Source organism: Stenella coeruleoalba (genome assembly GCF_951394435.1).
Source record: "Stenella coeruleoalba genome assembly, chromosome: 2".
NCBI classification, from domain to species: domain Eukaryota; kingdom Metazoa; phylum Chordata; class Mammalia; order Artiodactyla; family Delphinidae; genus Stenella; species Stenella coeruleoalba.
In genome coordinates, this window is record NC_137147.1 from 174,045,410 (window position 1) to 174,061,330 (window position 15,921).

At 43.2% G+C, this 15,921-nt stretch overlaps 1 protein-coding gene across 2 annotated transcripts in view; it reads left to right on the forward strand.

Moving 5' to 3' along the window:
• The first annotated feature begins 2,633 nt into the window (after positions 1-2,633).
• Positions 2,634-15,921, forward strand: part of MCM10 (minichromosome maintenance 10 replication initiation factor) — a 118,704-nt gene continuing 105,416 nt past the window's right edge. For both annotated transcript variants that reach the window (XM_079912546.1, XM_079912545.1), the window contains exons 1-7: positions 2,634-2,827; positions 4,730-4,817; positions 9,751-10,092; positions 10,897-11,001; positions 11,146-11,283; positions 12,933-13,104; positions 15,111-15,276. In XM_079912546.1, coding sequence (XP_079768672.1) covers positions 4,811-4,817; positions 9,751-10,092; positions 10,897-11,001; positions 11,146-11,283; positions 12,933-13,104; positions 15,111-15,276 — 930 coding nt within the window. In that variant the 5' untranslated portion in view covers positions 2,634-2,827; positions 4,730-4,810. The remainder of the gene's footprint in view (positions 2,828-4,729; positions 4,818-9,750; positions 10,093-10,896; positions 11,002-11,145; positions 11,284-12,932; positions 13,105-15,110; positions 15,277-15,921) is intronic.

Consider the following 15,921-nt stretch of genomic DNA (forward strand, 5'->3'; position numbering starts at 1 on the left):
CATACCCTGTTGCTTGAAGTAACCTCTAGATTGTTTGAAAAGCAATAGACATTTATTTGGGCAACAAAGACAATATTCTGTTAGGAAAATTAAGGAGGCTGGGTTTTCCTTTCTCAGGAGGGCCATTCATCTTCAAGTAGAGAACTGCCTCTGAGGAAGGATGACAGTTTTCTCAGTAAAGCGTTTTTGTTCAGTTAGTTGGGCAAATTCAAGTTTGGGATAAGACTCTAGAGAATTCTGTGCCATAAAGCATGAGATGTGAAGGCAGATGTAAACAGATGTCTACAGGGAGGTGGTGTGGGTGCTTTGGAAACCGGCTGTTAATTCCAACAGAAGATCTGATTTTCTGATTTTTTTTTTTTTTTTTTTTTGCGGTACGCGGGCCTCTCACTGTTGTGGCCTCTCCCGTTGCGGAGCACAGGATCCGGACGCGCAGGCTCAGCGGCCATGGCTCACGGGCCCAGCCGCTCCGCGGCATGTGGGATCTTCCCGGACCGGGGCACGAGCCCGTGTCCACTGTATCGGCAGGCGGACTCTCAACCACTGCGCCACCATGGAAGCCCTGATTTTCTGATTTTGAATAGCATTGTTTCCTGCTGGGCCGAAAGGTGGAAGCATCGATTTAATCTTCTGGTGCATTAACCCTGGAAACATACTCAAAGATATTCTGCTTCTACAATCTCTACTTTAGAGAACTCAACTGCACTCACTAAGCCTACACCTGCAGCCCTGATATGTCCCCTTGGCTTGGGTCACATATCTAAAAGTAGCGCTGAAATCTCCCCACCATCGCCTCAGGCTGAACTCACATCTCTACCCTGTCCAAAGCAAGCTCCTCCTCTGTAAGTCAGCCGTCTCTCAGCTGTTGCCAACCTGGCCATCGTCCTCTCCTTTTCCTGCCAAAGGTAACTTTCCTTTGGTCAGTTACCAAAGCAGATAAGTTTCCCTCGTAAAGTGCTTCCAATTCGTCCCTTCCCTTCAGCTCTCACAGTCTGGGACTATCACGATCTATCAAGCTTCTTTGTCTTCAATTTCTGGTGTATCCAGTTCCTGAGCACCTATCTTTTGAATTTTTTTTCTTTTTGGCCGCACTGTGCGGCTTGCAGGATCTTAGTTCCCTGACCAGGGACTGAACCTGGGGCCACGGCAGAGAAAGCACCAAGTCCTAACCACTGGGCCGCCAGGGAATTCTCCCGAGCACCTATCTTTGTTAGCTTAATCGTCCTAAGCATTGCCTTATAAAGTAGTAAGAATAAAAGTTATTACACTTTTAATGCTTACATGTGCTGGGCACACTCTGCATATTTTCAAGTTTTTCTCATGAATCCTCACAATACCCTATGAAATAACTATGACTGTCCTTGTTTTGAACATGAGTAAGTTGAGGCTCAGAGAGGTTAAGTAACTTAGCCGAGGTTGCACAGTTAGCATGTGGCAATTAAAAATCATGCAGTCTTAACTGCATAGTCTGGGCACTTAGCCACACCTTTCTCTATCCATCTACCTTCCTCCCCCACCTGCTCAAACGGGGTCTCTTTACCGCTTACAGAATATTCATCATCTGCCACCCTATTTGTTTTACCTACATTTTAAAATGTTTCCACCTCATCTTTCCACCTATCTTTTACCTCCTCATCAGCAAGACTGGTGCTCCCTGGTAGTCACCTTATGTTATTTGTCTTTTATGCATAGATCACATCTCCCAAACTAGACTAAATGCCTACAATATGGACCTTGTCTTTGTCCAAACATGTACACCTGAGGCACTAAGATTATGGCTGATAACCAGTGTGTGAAAAGGTACTGGAAATTCTCATTTGATCCTTCCTGAAACCCTCTAGTTATCGCTATTATCAGCACTTTACGGATGAAGAAATTGACCCCCCGCCCCGCCCCCGCCAAAGCTAAGTGCCTTGTTCAGGAGCACATACTCTATTCTACTTTTTCTCTCTGTAAACATTTATTGTGTGCCAGGCACCAACAGCAAGAGAAAAGACAGAGGAAGAGCTAGGAAGATGAAAAAGACACGGTCCCCTGGTCTCCCGATGCTGACATTTTGGTGGGAAGAAGCAGAAAACAGTTATTCCCAACTCTGACGCAATTAAAGTCCACGGACCACGAACTCCTCCGCAAACAGTGGTTTCTACTGGGTCTAAGAATCTCATCTAGTCTTTCCTTCTCATTTTACAGACGGTGACGACGGTCAGAGAGAGGTAAAAGTGGACCAGATTTTTGGTTTGTTTTTCAGTCCCATTATCTCAACTGAAAACGAGGTTGTAAAATAACCAACCGAGCGAAATTATCAACAAGCCTGTTCAGACCTCTATACAGTCAACCCAGCCAGAGGCAATCTGTGAGGGCAGGGGGAAGGTCTGCAGTGGGTTCCGCGGTTTGAGCCTCAGTGTGCAGGCTTCTCCGCGTCAAGCGTAAGAGAAAACGAGGCTCAGAACTGGATGACACGGTCAGTGCCAGAAAGTGTCAGGAACTAACTTCTGACCTCCTATGAACATACAGTACAGGGACAGTTCTACTTCCCGGCGCCTGTGGGGACGCTAGAACACCTACCGGAAGAAGCCAGGGCTGCACCGACCGGAAGTTCCCTTGCCCCCAACAAAGAGGGCGCCGGTCACGTGAGCCAATCAGATTGCTCTACGCAAGGGTCACCTTCTTCCCGCCCCCCCACGGTCGTTTCCGCCAAGACCTCTGAAGTAGCCAATCAGTGCAGCCCCGAGCCGCGTGCGTCTGACGTCAGAGGCGTGGGGGCGGAGTCGAGTTGGAATTTTGGCGGTCTGGCTGTGGAAAGAGAAGGAGTTCGGAGCCGGTTAAGGTGCGGGTCTGCGACTGTTGAGGGGCAGGGTGAGGGACTGCCCGCGCGCGTCTGTGGGAGAGTTTAGCGAGCTCCGAGGGCGGGAGGCGCGGAGTCCGGGGGCGCTCAGGTGGGCGAGACTGGAATTGGGCGAGCGCGGGGGCGACCTGGGCCGAGCGCGGGGCCGGGCGCGGGGGTGGGCGCTGAGTGCTGAGCGGCGGAGGTTCCGGGGCTGGGGGATTGCGGGCAGTTTCGAAATGCACCGAGAGGTGCCAGGTGTTCGGCCGTCCAGGCTATTTAAGGGTCCAGTTTTTTCTTTTTAAAGGTAACCTTTTAAGACGCTTGCTAAACGGGTGCCGTCTGTACTGTGTCTTATTCATTCATTCATTTGTTCAAATTGATGATTTGCTAATAGTTACTGAATGCGTCACCCATCACTTCAGCCTTCGTGAAGTTTACACTTTAAAGTGGCTAACAGGTAACAGACAGGTACACCATAGTGGAATGTGCAATAAAGTCATGAAAAGGAGGAGGTGAGAGGGTTCCAGGGGCCTGGTCAGATAGGGTGGTCTGGAAAGGCTTAGAAAAGTGGAGAGTTAAGCAGAGACTGAGGGATGAGAAGGAACTAGGGGAGAGCTTTTCAAAGAACCTGAGGCCCCAAAGCACTTGTGTGTTCAAGAAGTTGAAAGCAGGCTAGTCTGGCTGGAGCATCCTCCGTGGGGGGGGGGGGGGGGGGCGGAGTGGTTTCAGAAGAAACTGAGGAAGTGGAAGTAGGCGGGAGAGAGAGTAGACATTGCCTCGCAGGAACTTTTGTAAATTTTGTTCTAAGGGCAATGGAAAAACCATTAAAGAAATTTTATCAAGGGAATGCTGCCATCTGACTTAACGTTCCTAAAAGACTACTAAGGAAAGAAAAGATTACTGTAGCTTTTGTACAGAGGATAAATTACAGAGACAGGGAGACCAATACAGGAAGCTAACACGGTAGTCCAGGCAAAAGATTGATGGTGGCTTGGACTAGGCTCTTTGGCAGTGAAATTGGGGAGAAGTAAAAGATTTGAGCAATATACTGGAGATAGAACCCCTAGCACTTGTCGGATGGTCCTAGGTGTGAGGGTGAGGAAGGGTGCGTGGGTTTGTTCGGGGGAAAACAGGGTTGGTTATACAAATAAACAAGAACAGTTTGCTCCTACCTAGCTCTCAGGAAGCTTACAATCCCGCAGATTCCCCAGTAGACAACACAGTGCAGGGTCCATAGAACCTGCATGATGGGTCCATAGAAATGTTTGTTGAATAAATGAAAAGAAAGCACCATAATTAATATTTGACATCGGACTTAGCACGGTCATATATATTATAGGGCCCATGTAAGTTAAGCAGTAGCCTAGAAAAATTTATATTTTCTTCTTGCAGTTCTAAAAACCATTTTAAATGAAAAAAGGAAAGTGCACAGAATTATATGACTTTATCCTAATTAATTATGCCAACTATTCCTCTGAGCTTTGCTAACTAGTACTGAATCGAAATCTTGATGTGACTAAGGCTGCAACTAAGTAGAACCACACAATAGGCTCTTATGGACAATGTAGATCTCAGATGTGTTACAAGAAATAAAACATAATAGCCCTACTATTTAGACCAGCCTTCATAATACCTGTTCACAATTTGTCTCATCTGTGTAACCTAATATCAAACAAACTATACCTCAACCAAGTTTCTGTAACCATAGATTGGAGACAAGAAAAGGAACTGCTTCCATACTAGGAGGCAGATGGTGTTGGTGGTGGGGTGAGAAATAGCCAGAGTCTGGATGAATTCTGAGCTCAAGCCCCTACAATTTGTAGGCTTCTGGGTTTGCTGGATACGCGTGCGATGTGAGAGAGAAGACTCAAGGGTGTCTTTTCTTACGTTCATTTCACACAGCCAAGGTCCTGCATCTCCTGCCGTCTCCTGGGCACCTGATCCTGCCGCACAGCTCTCCATCTCCACTGTTCTCTTGACAGCATGGATGGTGAGTCCTAGCCGTTTTCTCAGTTCCTCTTTGTTTCATGGAAAATCACTCTTGTGTTCATGGGCTTGTTGTTACTTATTCCACTTATAAAATAGTGAAAATCGCTGCCCTCCCCTCAAGCACTGTCTGAGTGTTTCGAAAGAAATCTCACTTCAGTCAGTGAATGTTATTTGTTTTAATCAGGTGAGATTTCTGTTCCTGACAGCACTGATTGTCTTTCATAATAACGGTAGTTGACATGTACTTACAATATGCCAAGCACTGCTCGGAGATCTTACGTATACAGTTGGCCTTCCATATCTGCGGATTCAACCAACTGCACATAGAAAACATTCGAGAAAAAAAATCCAGAAAGTACCAAAAAACAAAACTTGAATTTGCTGAGAGCCGGCAAGTATTTACGTAGCATTTTCATTGTATTAGGTATTACAAATCACCTAGAGGTGATTTAAAGTGTACGGGAGGATGTGCATAGCTTATGTGCAAATACTACGCTGTTTTATATAAGGGACTTGAGCATCTATGGATTTTGGTATCCATGCGGGATCCTGGAACACATGCCCTGTGGATACCAGAGATGACTGTATTAACTGATTTTACCCTCACAGCAACTATTTTATAGACCGGAAGACAGATGTCTGAGTGACTTGTCACAAGTGAAACTGTCAGAGGCAGGGATTTGAACCCAGGCAGCCCACGTCGGAGTTCACATTTGATATTGAAATCTGTTGAAATGGTTTCAGTCTAGCTCTCACTTAAATTCTTATAGTGCTTTTAAATTTTGTTCATCTTGCAGGGATGTGTGCAAAATATTTACCTAGCAAAGTGATGTTGCTCTAATTAGCAGAGCTTAGCCTGAGAGCTAATGATTGTGCTAAATGATTGTGCTGGCTGTGAAGAGACCCTAACAAGTAAAATGCATTATTTTTCTGGTTGTGTAATTTTGTTTATTATTTTTCAAAATTTTTATTGGGGTATAGTTGATGTACAGTGTTGTGTTAGTTTCAGGTGTACTCTGGCTGGTAATTTTAAAGCCCAACTTTGTTACACTTTGACTTTTAAAAAAATTAAAACCAAATGTTGAAATTCATCGCACTGTGATAATATGTGAGATTGATTGTACCATTGGTATAATGATAGTTTCCTATTTCTTAAAATCACCAAATTACCTACAGAGCCATTGATGTAATACAAAGTGTAACTTTTTGCTGTGAGGTGGTCATGAGCAGAAGTGGTGAATGGGTCCATGTTCTCTCAGAAATCACTGTATCTAAAAAAAGTCTCATTTGGCTGGCATGGCTTTACAATTTGGTCCAGTACAGACGAAATCAAAAAGTTTCCTGGTGCTAGGTGCTGCTGAACAACATCCGTGTTTACTTGCTAGTAGAGAGAGCAAGATAATAAAAAAACAAGTAGGGAAATATCAGGCAGTTGGTAAGATGGAAGGCGCTGGAACGAGCTTGGATGCTGAGAGGAATGCGCCAGGAGACAGGGAAGACCGGTGATGTGGGAGAGAGCTGGTGATTGTCACCCGAAGTCCTGGAGAAGCTGAAAGTGGGAACCAGTGTCTAAATGGAGAAATGGGCCAGAAATAGGACTCGACACTTCATCTGTCATCGCTGGAGGAAAAGCAGAGAATACAGGTTCAGGTTTGGTAGTGAAAGATGATGAAGTCTGATTGCTTCTATGTTTTTTCCTATAAAATACGAAACAACATCAGTCAGCCAAGATTAAAGTGGGAGGAGAGGGCATCAGAGGTTTAAGGAGAGACGTGGGAAGGAGTTAGAGAACAGGAAAGCAAGTGTTATCAGGGAAGTGTGAGGATTTTTAAGCAGTATTGACTGCCCGTTTGTTATTGGCGGGTGTATATTTAAAGTTAAACCAGTCATGGTGGTGGGTCTTTGTTCAGGAAAGTTCACCAGGTGGAGTGCAGGCAGGGAGGTGGTGGCCTCTCGGATTTCATCAGGGTTAAGAACCATGAGGGCAAGAGAGACAAGCAGGGGAGTTAAGAAGCTTTAGAAGGCAGTGATTATAATGATAGAACATGGATCCAAAGTGAGGAGATGGGGTATGAGGGTGGTAAAAACACTGTAGGAGGGTCGATGGATTTGGACATCTTTTTTTTTTTTAACTTTTATTGGAGAATAGTTGATTTATAATGTTGTTTAGTTTCAGGTATACTGCAAAGTGAATCAGTTAAACGTATATCCACTCTTTTTATTTTTTTTTTCTTAAGATTCTTTTCCCATATAGGCCATTACAGAATATTGAGTAGAGTTCCCTGTACTATACAGCAAGTTCTTATTAGTTATCTATTTTATATATAGCAACGTGTATATGTCAGTCCCAATCTCCCAATTTATCCCTCCACCCACCCCCATTATCCCTGGCAACCATAAGATGAGGGGAGGACAGGACCATTGAAGGTGAGGTCAGGAAACAGAGACGAAGGCATTGGCTGGATCATCCTTGTGCAGGTTGTAGTGACTGAGAATGGTGACAGCAGTAGAGATGGAGGGGAAGAGGGAGGCATCCAAAGGGAAATCAGTCGGTGACAGCAACCAGGAGGGGATCTTGATGAAAAAAATCTTCTGTCATGAACTGTGGCTTGAAGAAAGTTAAGAGGGGGCTTCCCTGGTGGCGCAGTGGTTGAGAGTCCGCCTGCCGATGCAGGGGACACGGGTTCGTGCCCCGGTCCGGGAAGATCCCACATGCCGCAGAGCGGCTGCGCCCGTGAGCCATGGCCGCTGAGCCTGCGCGTCCAGAGCCTGTGCTCTGCAACGGGAGAGGCCGCAACAGTGAGAGGCCCGCGTACTGCAAAAAAAAAAAAAAAAAAAAAAAAAGTTAAGAGGTTCCAGAGTGAACAGGGATAAGCAAAGAAGACATCAGAACCCTGGAGTTGATCTCCAGATATCTATTGCATGCTTAGTGCGTGCTGGACACCGTTCCAGCATTTGCAGTGTGGATGATTAAAGAACTTCCACTCAAGAGGGTCACAGGGCAGCCAGATTTTTGTTGTAAGAGCAACTGAAGATATAGGAAATGGGCTGGTAGTAGATTCTGTTGGGTCCAGAGAGCAGATTCCAGGAGTTTGGGAGCAAGGATGGTGGAAGATGGAGTAGTATAACTTGGAGAAGACAGATGATTTGGGGTGGTGACCGAGGTAAACTGGGATGGAAGGCATCACGGGATCAGCCCTGGTCCTCATGAAAAGATGGGTTCAAGGCCCAGAGTGTGGAGCCACTAGGCAACCTTTTTCACCTGTGGCTCCCAGTGGTGTGGGCCCAGGCCTCTTCCAGGGTGTGCTCTTTACAGCAGCTTGGAACGGGAGAGAGAGGAGGGCCTCTTGGCTCCGTTTGGGGGTGTGGTGATCTCAGCTGGCGCCTAGGGAGTCTCATGGGCTCTTCTCTCTTGCTGCACCCTGCTGTCTTGGAGTCTTTGTTGACTAAGCAATTCAGACTAATCGTTAGGCAACCCCTGACTTTAAGCTTTAGACTCTTTCATCAGATTCTAGGCCTTGAGTTTGGCTATTGGCTCATTTCCTTCTGGTAAGGGAGCATAGAGCAGTGGAAAGGATATTGGTTTACTGATCTAGAGATCTCCATCCTAACCCAGGCTCCTGTGCTGACCTGTTTCACCATGTGATCCTGAACAGACCCTTAACCTTTCTAGGTTTCAGCCCCTGTCTTTCGAGCGAGGGGGTGCATCACATATTCTTAATGATTTTGCTTTAAATGCCTTTGATTTTATAAAGGAATCATGCCCAAATAGGGGAAAAAATGAGCAAACAAAATAAACAGATAAATCAAGAAAGAAGAAATCCAACTGGCCAGTAAACATAAGCAGTTCTCTACCTCACCAGTAATCCTGGAAATGCCAATCAAAGCAGCAAGCTACCTTTTAAAATCATTCATCAGATTAGCAGAACATCTTAGATGATGTACCAGATGTTGGTGAGGTAGTAGGGAGAAACTCTCACAAATGTACAGGAAGGTAGATACATGCTTGCAGCCTAGTTTGTAGTGGGAAAAAATTAGAACTAGCCCGTTTATTGGAAAATGGCCTTTATTGGAAAATGGGTGAGTAAAACGTGATACAGTCTTACCGTGGAATACTATACAGCAGTTGAAAGAAATAAACTACAACTATATTTTGATTTGGTTGAATCTTACATGCAATGTTGAATGAAACCAGGATAGGAGTAACACGTACAGTATGAAATAATCTATATAAATATTTTTAAAGCAACCGAATACTATGTTAATGAATACTTATATATTTATGTTAAAAGTATGAAGAATGGCCTCGAGTGATATAGCAAAATTATGACAGTGATTGCAATGGGGCCTGGAGCCAGCCAGTGGTAAGGAGTTGGGACAAGATTTGACGTGATAAACCTTTTAAACTTTTTTTTTCCCCAACCATTTAATGTACAAGCTAAAAGCAAACATGATAAAATGTTAGTGATGGCTAATTCTGGGTGACAGGATATGAATACATTTAATATAATGCTTTGTAACTTTCTATAGTTTTTAAAAATTGCTCAGACGATTAAAAAGTGAGGGAATATGTCCATCTAGAACCTAAATGTATACTTAGCATGTTTTTCAGTTATTCCCTTGTGGGTTGAATTTCGTTTGCAGGAAGTGTCTGATTAGCTGAAGTAGCACAGGTAAACAGGTCTAGCCCAGTGGCTGCCCCACGGTGGTCACTAAGCAGATACTGGCTCCTGCTTTCTTAGCCCAGTGCCCTCCAAGAAGCACTTGGGGAGAGGAGAGGTAGAAACAAGAACAATACTTACACCAGGCAAAATGGTGAATCTGCCGAGTCATTTTAACTGCCTTATGAATGTTGAATGTTTTAACTCTGCTTGTCAACGGCTGTTTTTCACAGGTAGGCTTTCTTTCTTTGCTTTTTCTTCTTTTTCCCATAGTGGAGGAGGATGATTTGTCTCTGCTGACCGCACTGCTGGAGGAGAATGAGTCGGCCTTGGACTGTAATTCAGAAGAGAGTCAGCCCTTGACCCAGCAAGATGGTGAACCTGATGCATTCGATGAGCTCTTTGATGCTGACGGTGATGGTGAATCTTACACAGAGGAGGCTGATGAGGGTGAAGTGGAAAAGGCTGAAGACCAAAAGGAGAATTTGGATGCTCTCTTTGGAGACATGGATGACTTAGCAGATGAGGAAGAAGCTCCTACATCGCGATCAACGCACAGCAGGGTCCTCCCTGGTCCTGCCCCCAGTCAAGGGAAAACGAATCAGGAACTGCAAGGTGCCCTACCACTTGCTTTCTCTAATTCCTTTACAGTAGCCCTGATGCAGACCGCCCGTCTTACAGCTTTCCTCAAAGTAGCTGCCGAGTCAGGGGTAGAGATGAAGGACTTTGCCAAGGACATTGGACGAGTTAGTGGAGCGAGCATTTAAAGCCAGCATCGGAGGGTACAGAGGCCCCCTTATATCAGGGTCAGCCAGGTGTGACTGATCCTTCGCAGAATGGCTCTAACATTTCTCACGCTCGTTACAGAAAAATAATACTTCAGGATTTAGCAAAGGGGGCCAGGGACAAGACTACAAAGCAGCTACACGTTCTACTTCAGCAGAAGACCATTTCTGAACACTCACATTGAGGACTGCCATTTCCTTATTCCTGGCGTCTTTCTTATATATTTTTAAATTACAGTAAAATTCTGCTCTAATCAATGGGCTATTTCTTCTAATACAGGAGCCAGCATTTATTATATTAATTATGGTACTTGATTTACGAAATAAATATAATCATTTCTTGACTTAAGAAACTGTCAACCATGGACATGTATCTGTGATTATCTGTCAGTAGTACAAATTCATAACCAGCTTTGGTATTAGAGATTTGATTACTGGAAATAATCATGTTTCTTTCTCTGAGGGGACCCCTTCGAAGTGCAAAAGTTAATTGTGAGTTTTCGGTATGTGATTCTATTGTGGGTCTCAAGGTTGTGGAGGTGATGGGTGGACATCAAAAATCATTTCAGCACTTTCATCATGTATACTGTTTCCTCTGGTCTGGTTCTTAAATCAATATATTTTTCTTCCCTAGATGAATTAAGGAAGTTGCAAGAGCAAATGAAGTCCTTACAAGAACAGCTGAAACTAACTACAATTAAACAGCCTGCAAGTCCAGCCCGTCTGCATAAAACCCCAGGTAATCAGACTAATTCTAAGGATAGTATGCATTTCTCTTACGAAGAAACTATAACATTACTTCTGCATCCAACTCCTGGTAAAACGGTTTTTGAGCCCCTTTCTAAATTTTCTTTACTAATTTCTTTTACTTTTAATCGAGTAGATAAGTCTCCACGTCCCCCTCTTAAGGAGAAGAAAGTTCAGAGAATTCAGGAGTCGTCGCGCTTTTCTGCAGAGCTTGACGTCCCTACTCTACCAAAACCCAAGCGGGTGGCTCGGACACCCAAAGTTTCACCTGCAGGTGTAGTACTTGAGGCCTCCCTGGTTTCTCACTGCTTGGGTTCTGTTTGCAATATATTTTGGCAACGTCGTGTGTGTGTGTGTGTGTGTGTGTGTGTGTGTGTGTGTTTTGGTGTATCTTACCTGCCCATTGAGAAAAGTAAGCTTCCTGGGAATGGAAACCATATGCTATACTTCCTAATCTTTCTCTACATCTCAAAGTGCTTAGAAAATCCTTAGGTAGAGAATAGATATTTAACTAAATGCTTAGTGGATTCAATATTTTTTTAGCTCTTATAGTCCTATAGTTGACTTGAATTATAGTCAGGTATAACCACTGGGTTGAGTTTTTATGCTAGCAATCCAGAGATTTAATCTTCAGACTGTGAGACTGATCCCCTTATAAAATGATCAAGTTTTATTTGAAGCCAGGTTGTTTTAAACCAGAAGGTCCATTCTTTAGAAAAGACTTCTTTGCCAGGAGTATAGAATGGTACTCAAAATCCTATTTCAGCACGTACATATATACACACAAAATAAAATGAAAAGGATTTATAAGCTCTATGTATTGGTTTTGTCGTACTGCCTTTTTGCCCAAAGTGATTCTTTGGAAGATCTAAGACAAAATGGTCTGGAGATAACATAGTTTAGAGTAAGCAACATTTTATTGATCACATGTTCAGAGAGGCCCTTTTCATTACAATATGATACATATGGCTCAATAGGACGGAATAGCTGTAGGCTCCTAGTGTTCGTATTTATTTGACAAAAATTATATATTCCATGTATCCACTTATTAATAGTGTTTATCCCCTTAGGACCTTTGGTATATTACTAAGCTGTTTTATTAGGCAATGTCCAAAGTTAGGTTTTGAAGGGATGGGTCAAGGGCATGGTTTCTGGAGATTCTAAAGTTCTAGGGTTGTCCTGGCCCCTGGCTTGCGAGAAGTGATCCAAAGTCGCTTTGAAGGTAAACAACAATCTTACTTAAGAGAGAGAGAGATTGTATTAAGGAGAGTACCCAAGCTTTCTGACCCTCAGGAGCATTATCAGATGCTTCTAAAATATGAGAAGTAACCATGTCAGAATACCCTGGGCCCCCTAATTACGCCCCCCCCCCAAGTAAAATGGGATTGAAATGAAATGAAACAAGAGATAAGAAAACAAAGGGGAGCTAACTTTGGATGTTTTTCAGGTAGAATTTGACCCTGTGCATACATCTCCACTAATTACTGATTTCTGTAGGAGGTCTCTACCTCCCTTATGGAATCTTCTGCAGTGCTCTGTATATGGTGAATACTCAGTAAATGGCTTTGCCCAGAGGAACAGTGTTTTAGAGCAGCACTGCTGCAGCAGCCACTGGCTACATGTGGCTAAGTAGATTAAACTAGGCATCATTTCCTTAGCTACACCAGTCAGTTTCAAGTGGTCAGTGTCCACCTGTGGCTGGTGGCCGCCACACTGGACAGCGGTGCTATAAAACATTTTCATACGCGGCAAGCTCTTTGGACCACACTGCAGATCTGGGGGTAGTACAGAAATGGTCCTGTGGGCTTGCTTTGTTCTCTCAAGATTTGGTTATTGCATATGTTGATTAAAAAAAGAAGCAATTCCATTTAATGTTTAGTTATCAGTGTGGTTTTCTTTTTAATTTTTATGTTCATTTTTTAGAGCCCCAAAGCTCATCTTTCAAGATGACAAGTGCACCTTCCCAACCACTCCGAACAACTCCTGGGAACAAACCTGGTGGGATGACGAGGGATCAGAGTGCAGGGACCCCCAGGAGCTCTGGGGAAACAACTCAGACAGTCTCCGTGGAAGCCTTCTCTGGCCTGAGGCTCAGGTCAGTAACTGTAACGGGCCTCTCACTCTGCTCATAGGACCCACTAGATGCCTCTTCCTCCTTCCTAGGGACCTGGGGTTCCAGAAATAGTGTGTTTGTACCGCAGATCCGCATAAGACCTACAGCTCTTGAACTTGACCGTACTAGCCATCAGCACTGGGTTTGAACCATATATTTACATATGAATGAGGAAAACTTTCTCTTGCTTGTGTAAAGAATAAAAGATATATGTTCATAAAAAGAGGTCAGTAAATAATAAGTACTGTATTTAACCAGAAACTGATGGAAACAGTGATAGAGACTATTTTTAAACACCTAAAGGTATATACAGTTTAACCAGGATAGTAGTATCTTCTTACAGTTGATGTTAAGAGAAATAGCTGTGCTCTTTTTCTTCCTGATAACTTTTAAGGCCAATTTATACTCTGTGTATCTGTTCCATGGAGAAATTAAGATATTCAGTTAAAATAGGAATAAATCCCAGGATCAGTTCAGGAAAAAGCGGACTTTTAAACCTTCTGTGCTCTGCATCACTACTGCCTTGCATCTCCATTATTACTGCTCTTGAAGCCCAGGGCAGAGCAGTAACCCTTAATTCTGAAACCTGATTGCCTTTAGTACTGTCTAGCTGAGTAGCCAGGTGCAACCCCTCTAGAAGACCTGAGCTGTCAATCAAAAATAAAACTGCTAAGCTCTTAAATAGTTTATTATTAAGCAGGGGGAGAACAAGTGACTGCTAACATGCAGTAGAAGTTTATTGTAAAGACTCCGTACTCTCCAAAATTGGGGGGAAGATCAGTATCTTAATTACATTTGAGACAGTGTCGGAGGGACAGAATACAGTAAAAGCTCATTGAGGGGGCTCAGGGTTCTTTTTCAAGGTAAACATGGCCCTCCTGAGATGATACTGCCTTTCCCAGTTGAAACTCCCTACAGATAATGAAAGACGTTGCTGATGTGAGCGTGCTGAACGTTTGAACTGTATGGAAGTAGATGAAGTTGAAACACTCAGCCAAAGCTTCTGAGGGGCCTACAAATTTAGCGGATTGCAGAATTGTTTGAGTCTCTGTAATTGTTCTACTTGAACCACAGAACCTAGAAATACTCCGAAGGATCACTGCCTGATAGTAACCTATTAACTTACAGAAATAAGGCAAAGAAAGGATTTCTTCACCTATGTCACTGTTTCCCTCCTGAATATTCTTCATTGTTCAGAGGTAGCTCTTGGACTTTCTATTCTAGAAGCCTTCTGAAAGAGTCAGAAAGCATGTTTTTTCCTGTTTTCTCTTGTCCTTGAATATGTAATATGATCAAACATGGAACAGATGTTAATATTCTACTAGAGAAAAACAATTTGCAAATTCATGAGTTTTTAGCCACTCATTAGGAAAAAGAATATATTAATTGAAGCTAGGTTCAAAGCTTTTATTTATTATGTGAAAAGGTTGGCTTAAAGAAAACTAATTAGAAATAGTAGAACTTCTGAAATTCTTACAGAATTGATGGAATTGAAATATCTTATTTACTTTTTTCATGATTTTGTATTAAAGTCAAGAGATTATTTTTAAAAGGATATTATAACTTTATATTAGAATTCATAAGAACTTAAAGAATTTGTGATCTTTATTTTCTACAGAGGTCCCAGTTCTAGATCCAAGGAAGAGCAAACCTAGCTTTTAAAATTATCTCTCTCTATCTCTTTTTTTTTTTTTGCCGCACTGTGCACCATGTGGGATCTTAGTTCCCTGACCAGAGATCAAACCCGTACCCCCTGCAGTGGAAGCACAGAGTCTTAACCACTGGACCGCCAGGGAAGTCCCAATATTATCTCATTTTTATCTGCTGTAAAAATATGTGCCTTGTCCATTACTACATAACTACACCTCCCTGAAAACAGGTGCTTTAGAGATTTCTGCCAATTACATCTGTGCTAACCAATTTGCTACAGTGCCAGATAATCTCTTCTTAGAATAGTAATCTACCAATCGCTGGTTTTCTTGACCCAGGAAGCCTCGAGTATCCTCCACAGAAATGAACAAGAAAATGACTGGCCGAAGACTGATCAGACTATCTCAGCTCAAGGAAAAGATGGCAAGTGAGAAGCTGGAAGAAATAGACTGGGTGACATTTGGGGTCATATTGAAGAAAATCACTCCACAGAGTTCTAACAGCGTAAGCCATTTTATTGATTTCTCAGCTGTTTCATCACAGATTGACAGTGGGGACTCATATGTTCTTGATTTGCTACCCAGAGGCCATCAGTATTTCATTTTGAAGTCATTGCTAATAAGTTCCCAAGTTGCCACACCATCGTTGGGTTGGTACCCGAGGGGGAGATGTGTAAGGAGGGCCTTACACATCTGGTTGTACAGGCTTCTTGGGCTTTTTACTGTCCATGTCATTCTTTCTTATGTCACTTGTCATTGTTTGTTGATGCATGTAGATGCCCCTATGACACTGCAGTCCCTTTTGTGCAAGGGAAGCAGGTCCTCAGAGAGGCTGAGTTCACAGATCCTTTGGAAGCTTTACTAGGTGTAAGATGTCAATTGCAACAGTCCTGAAATTGCTGACTTGTGCCAGTACAGTATGGTATATTTAATTTGATGGATATTGCAAAAGATGTAGCAAGTTTTAAAATAACAGTTGACTGAGGCATAACAGGAAAATTATTTTATGGCCTGACAAGTCAGAAAACCTGGGTGCTAAGCCTCGTTCTCCACTTAGCAGGAGTTGTGGCCTTAGGGTGGCCCTGAATCTTTCTTTGAGGACCTCCATTTCCTTACCTGTAAAATGAAGGAACTGGCTTTTGATTCAAAG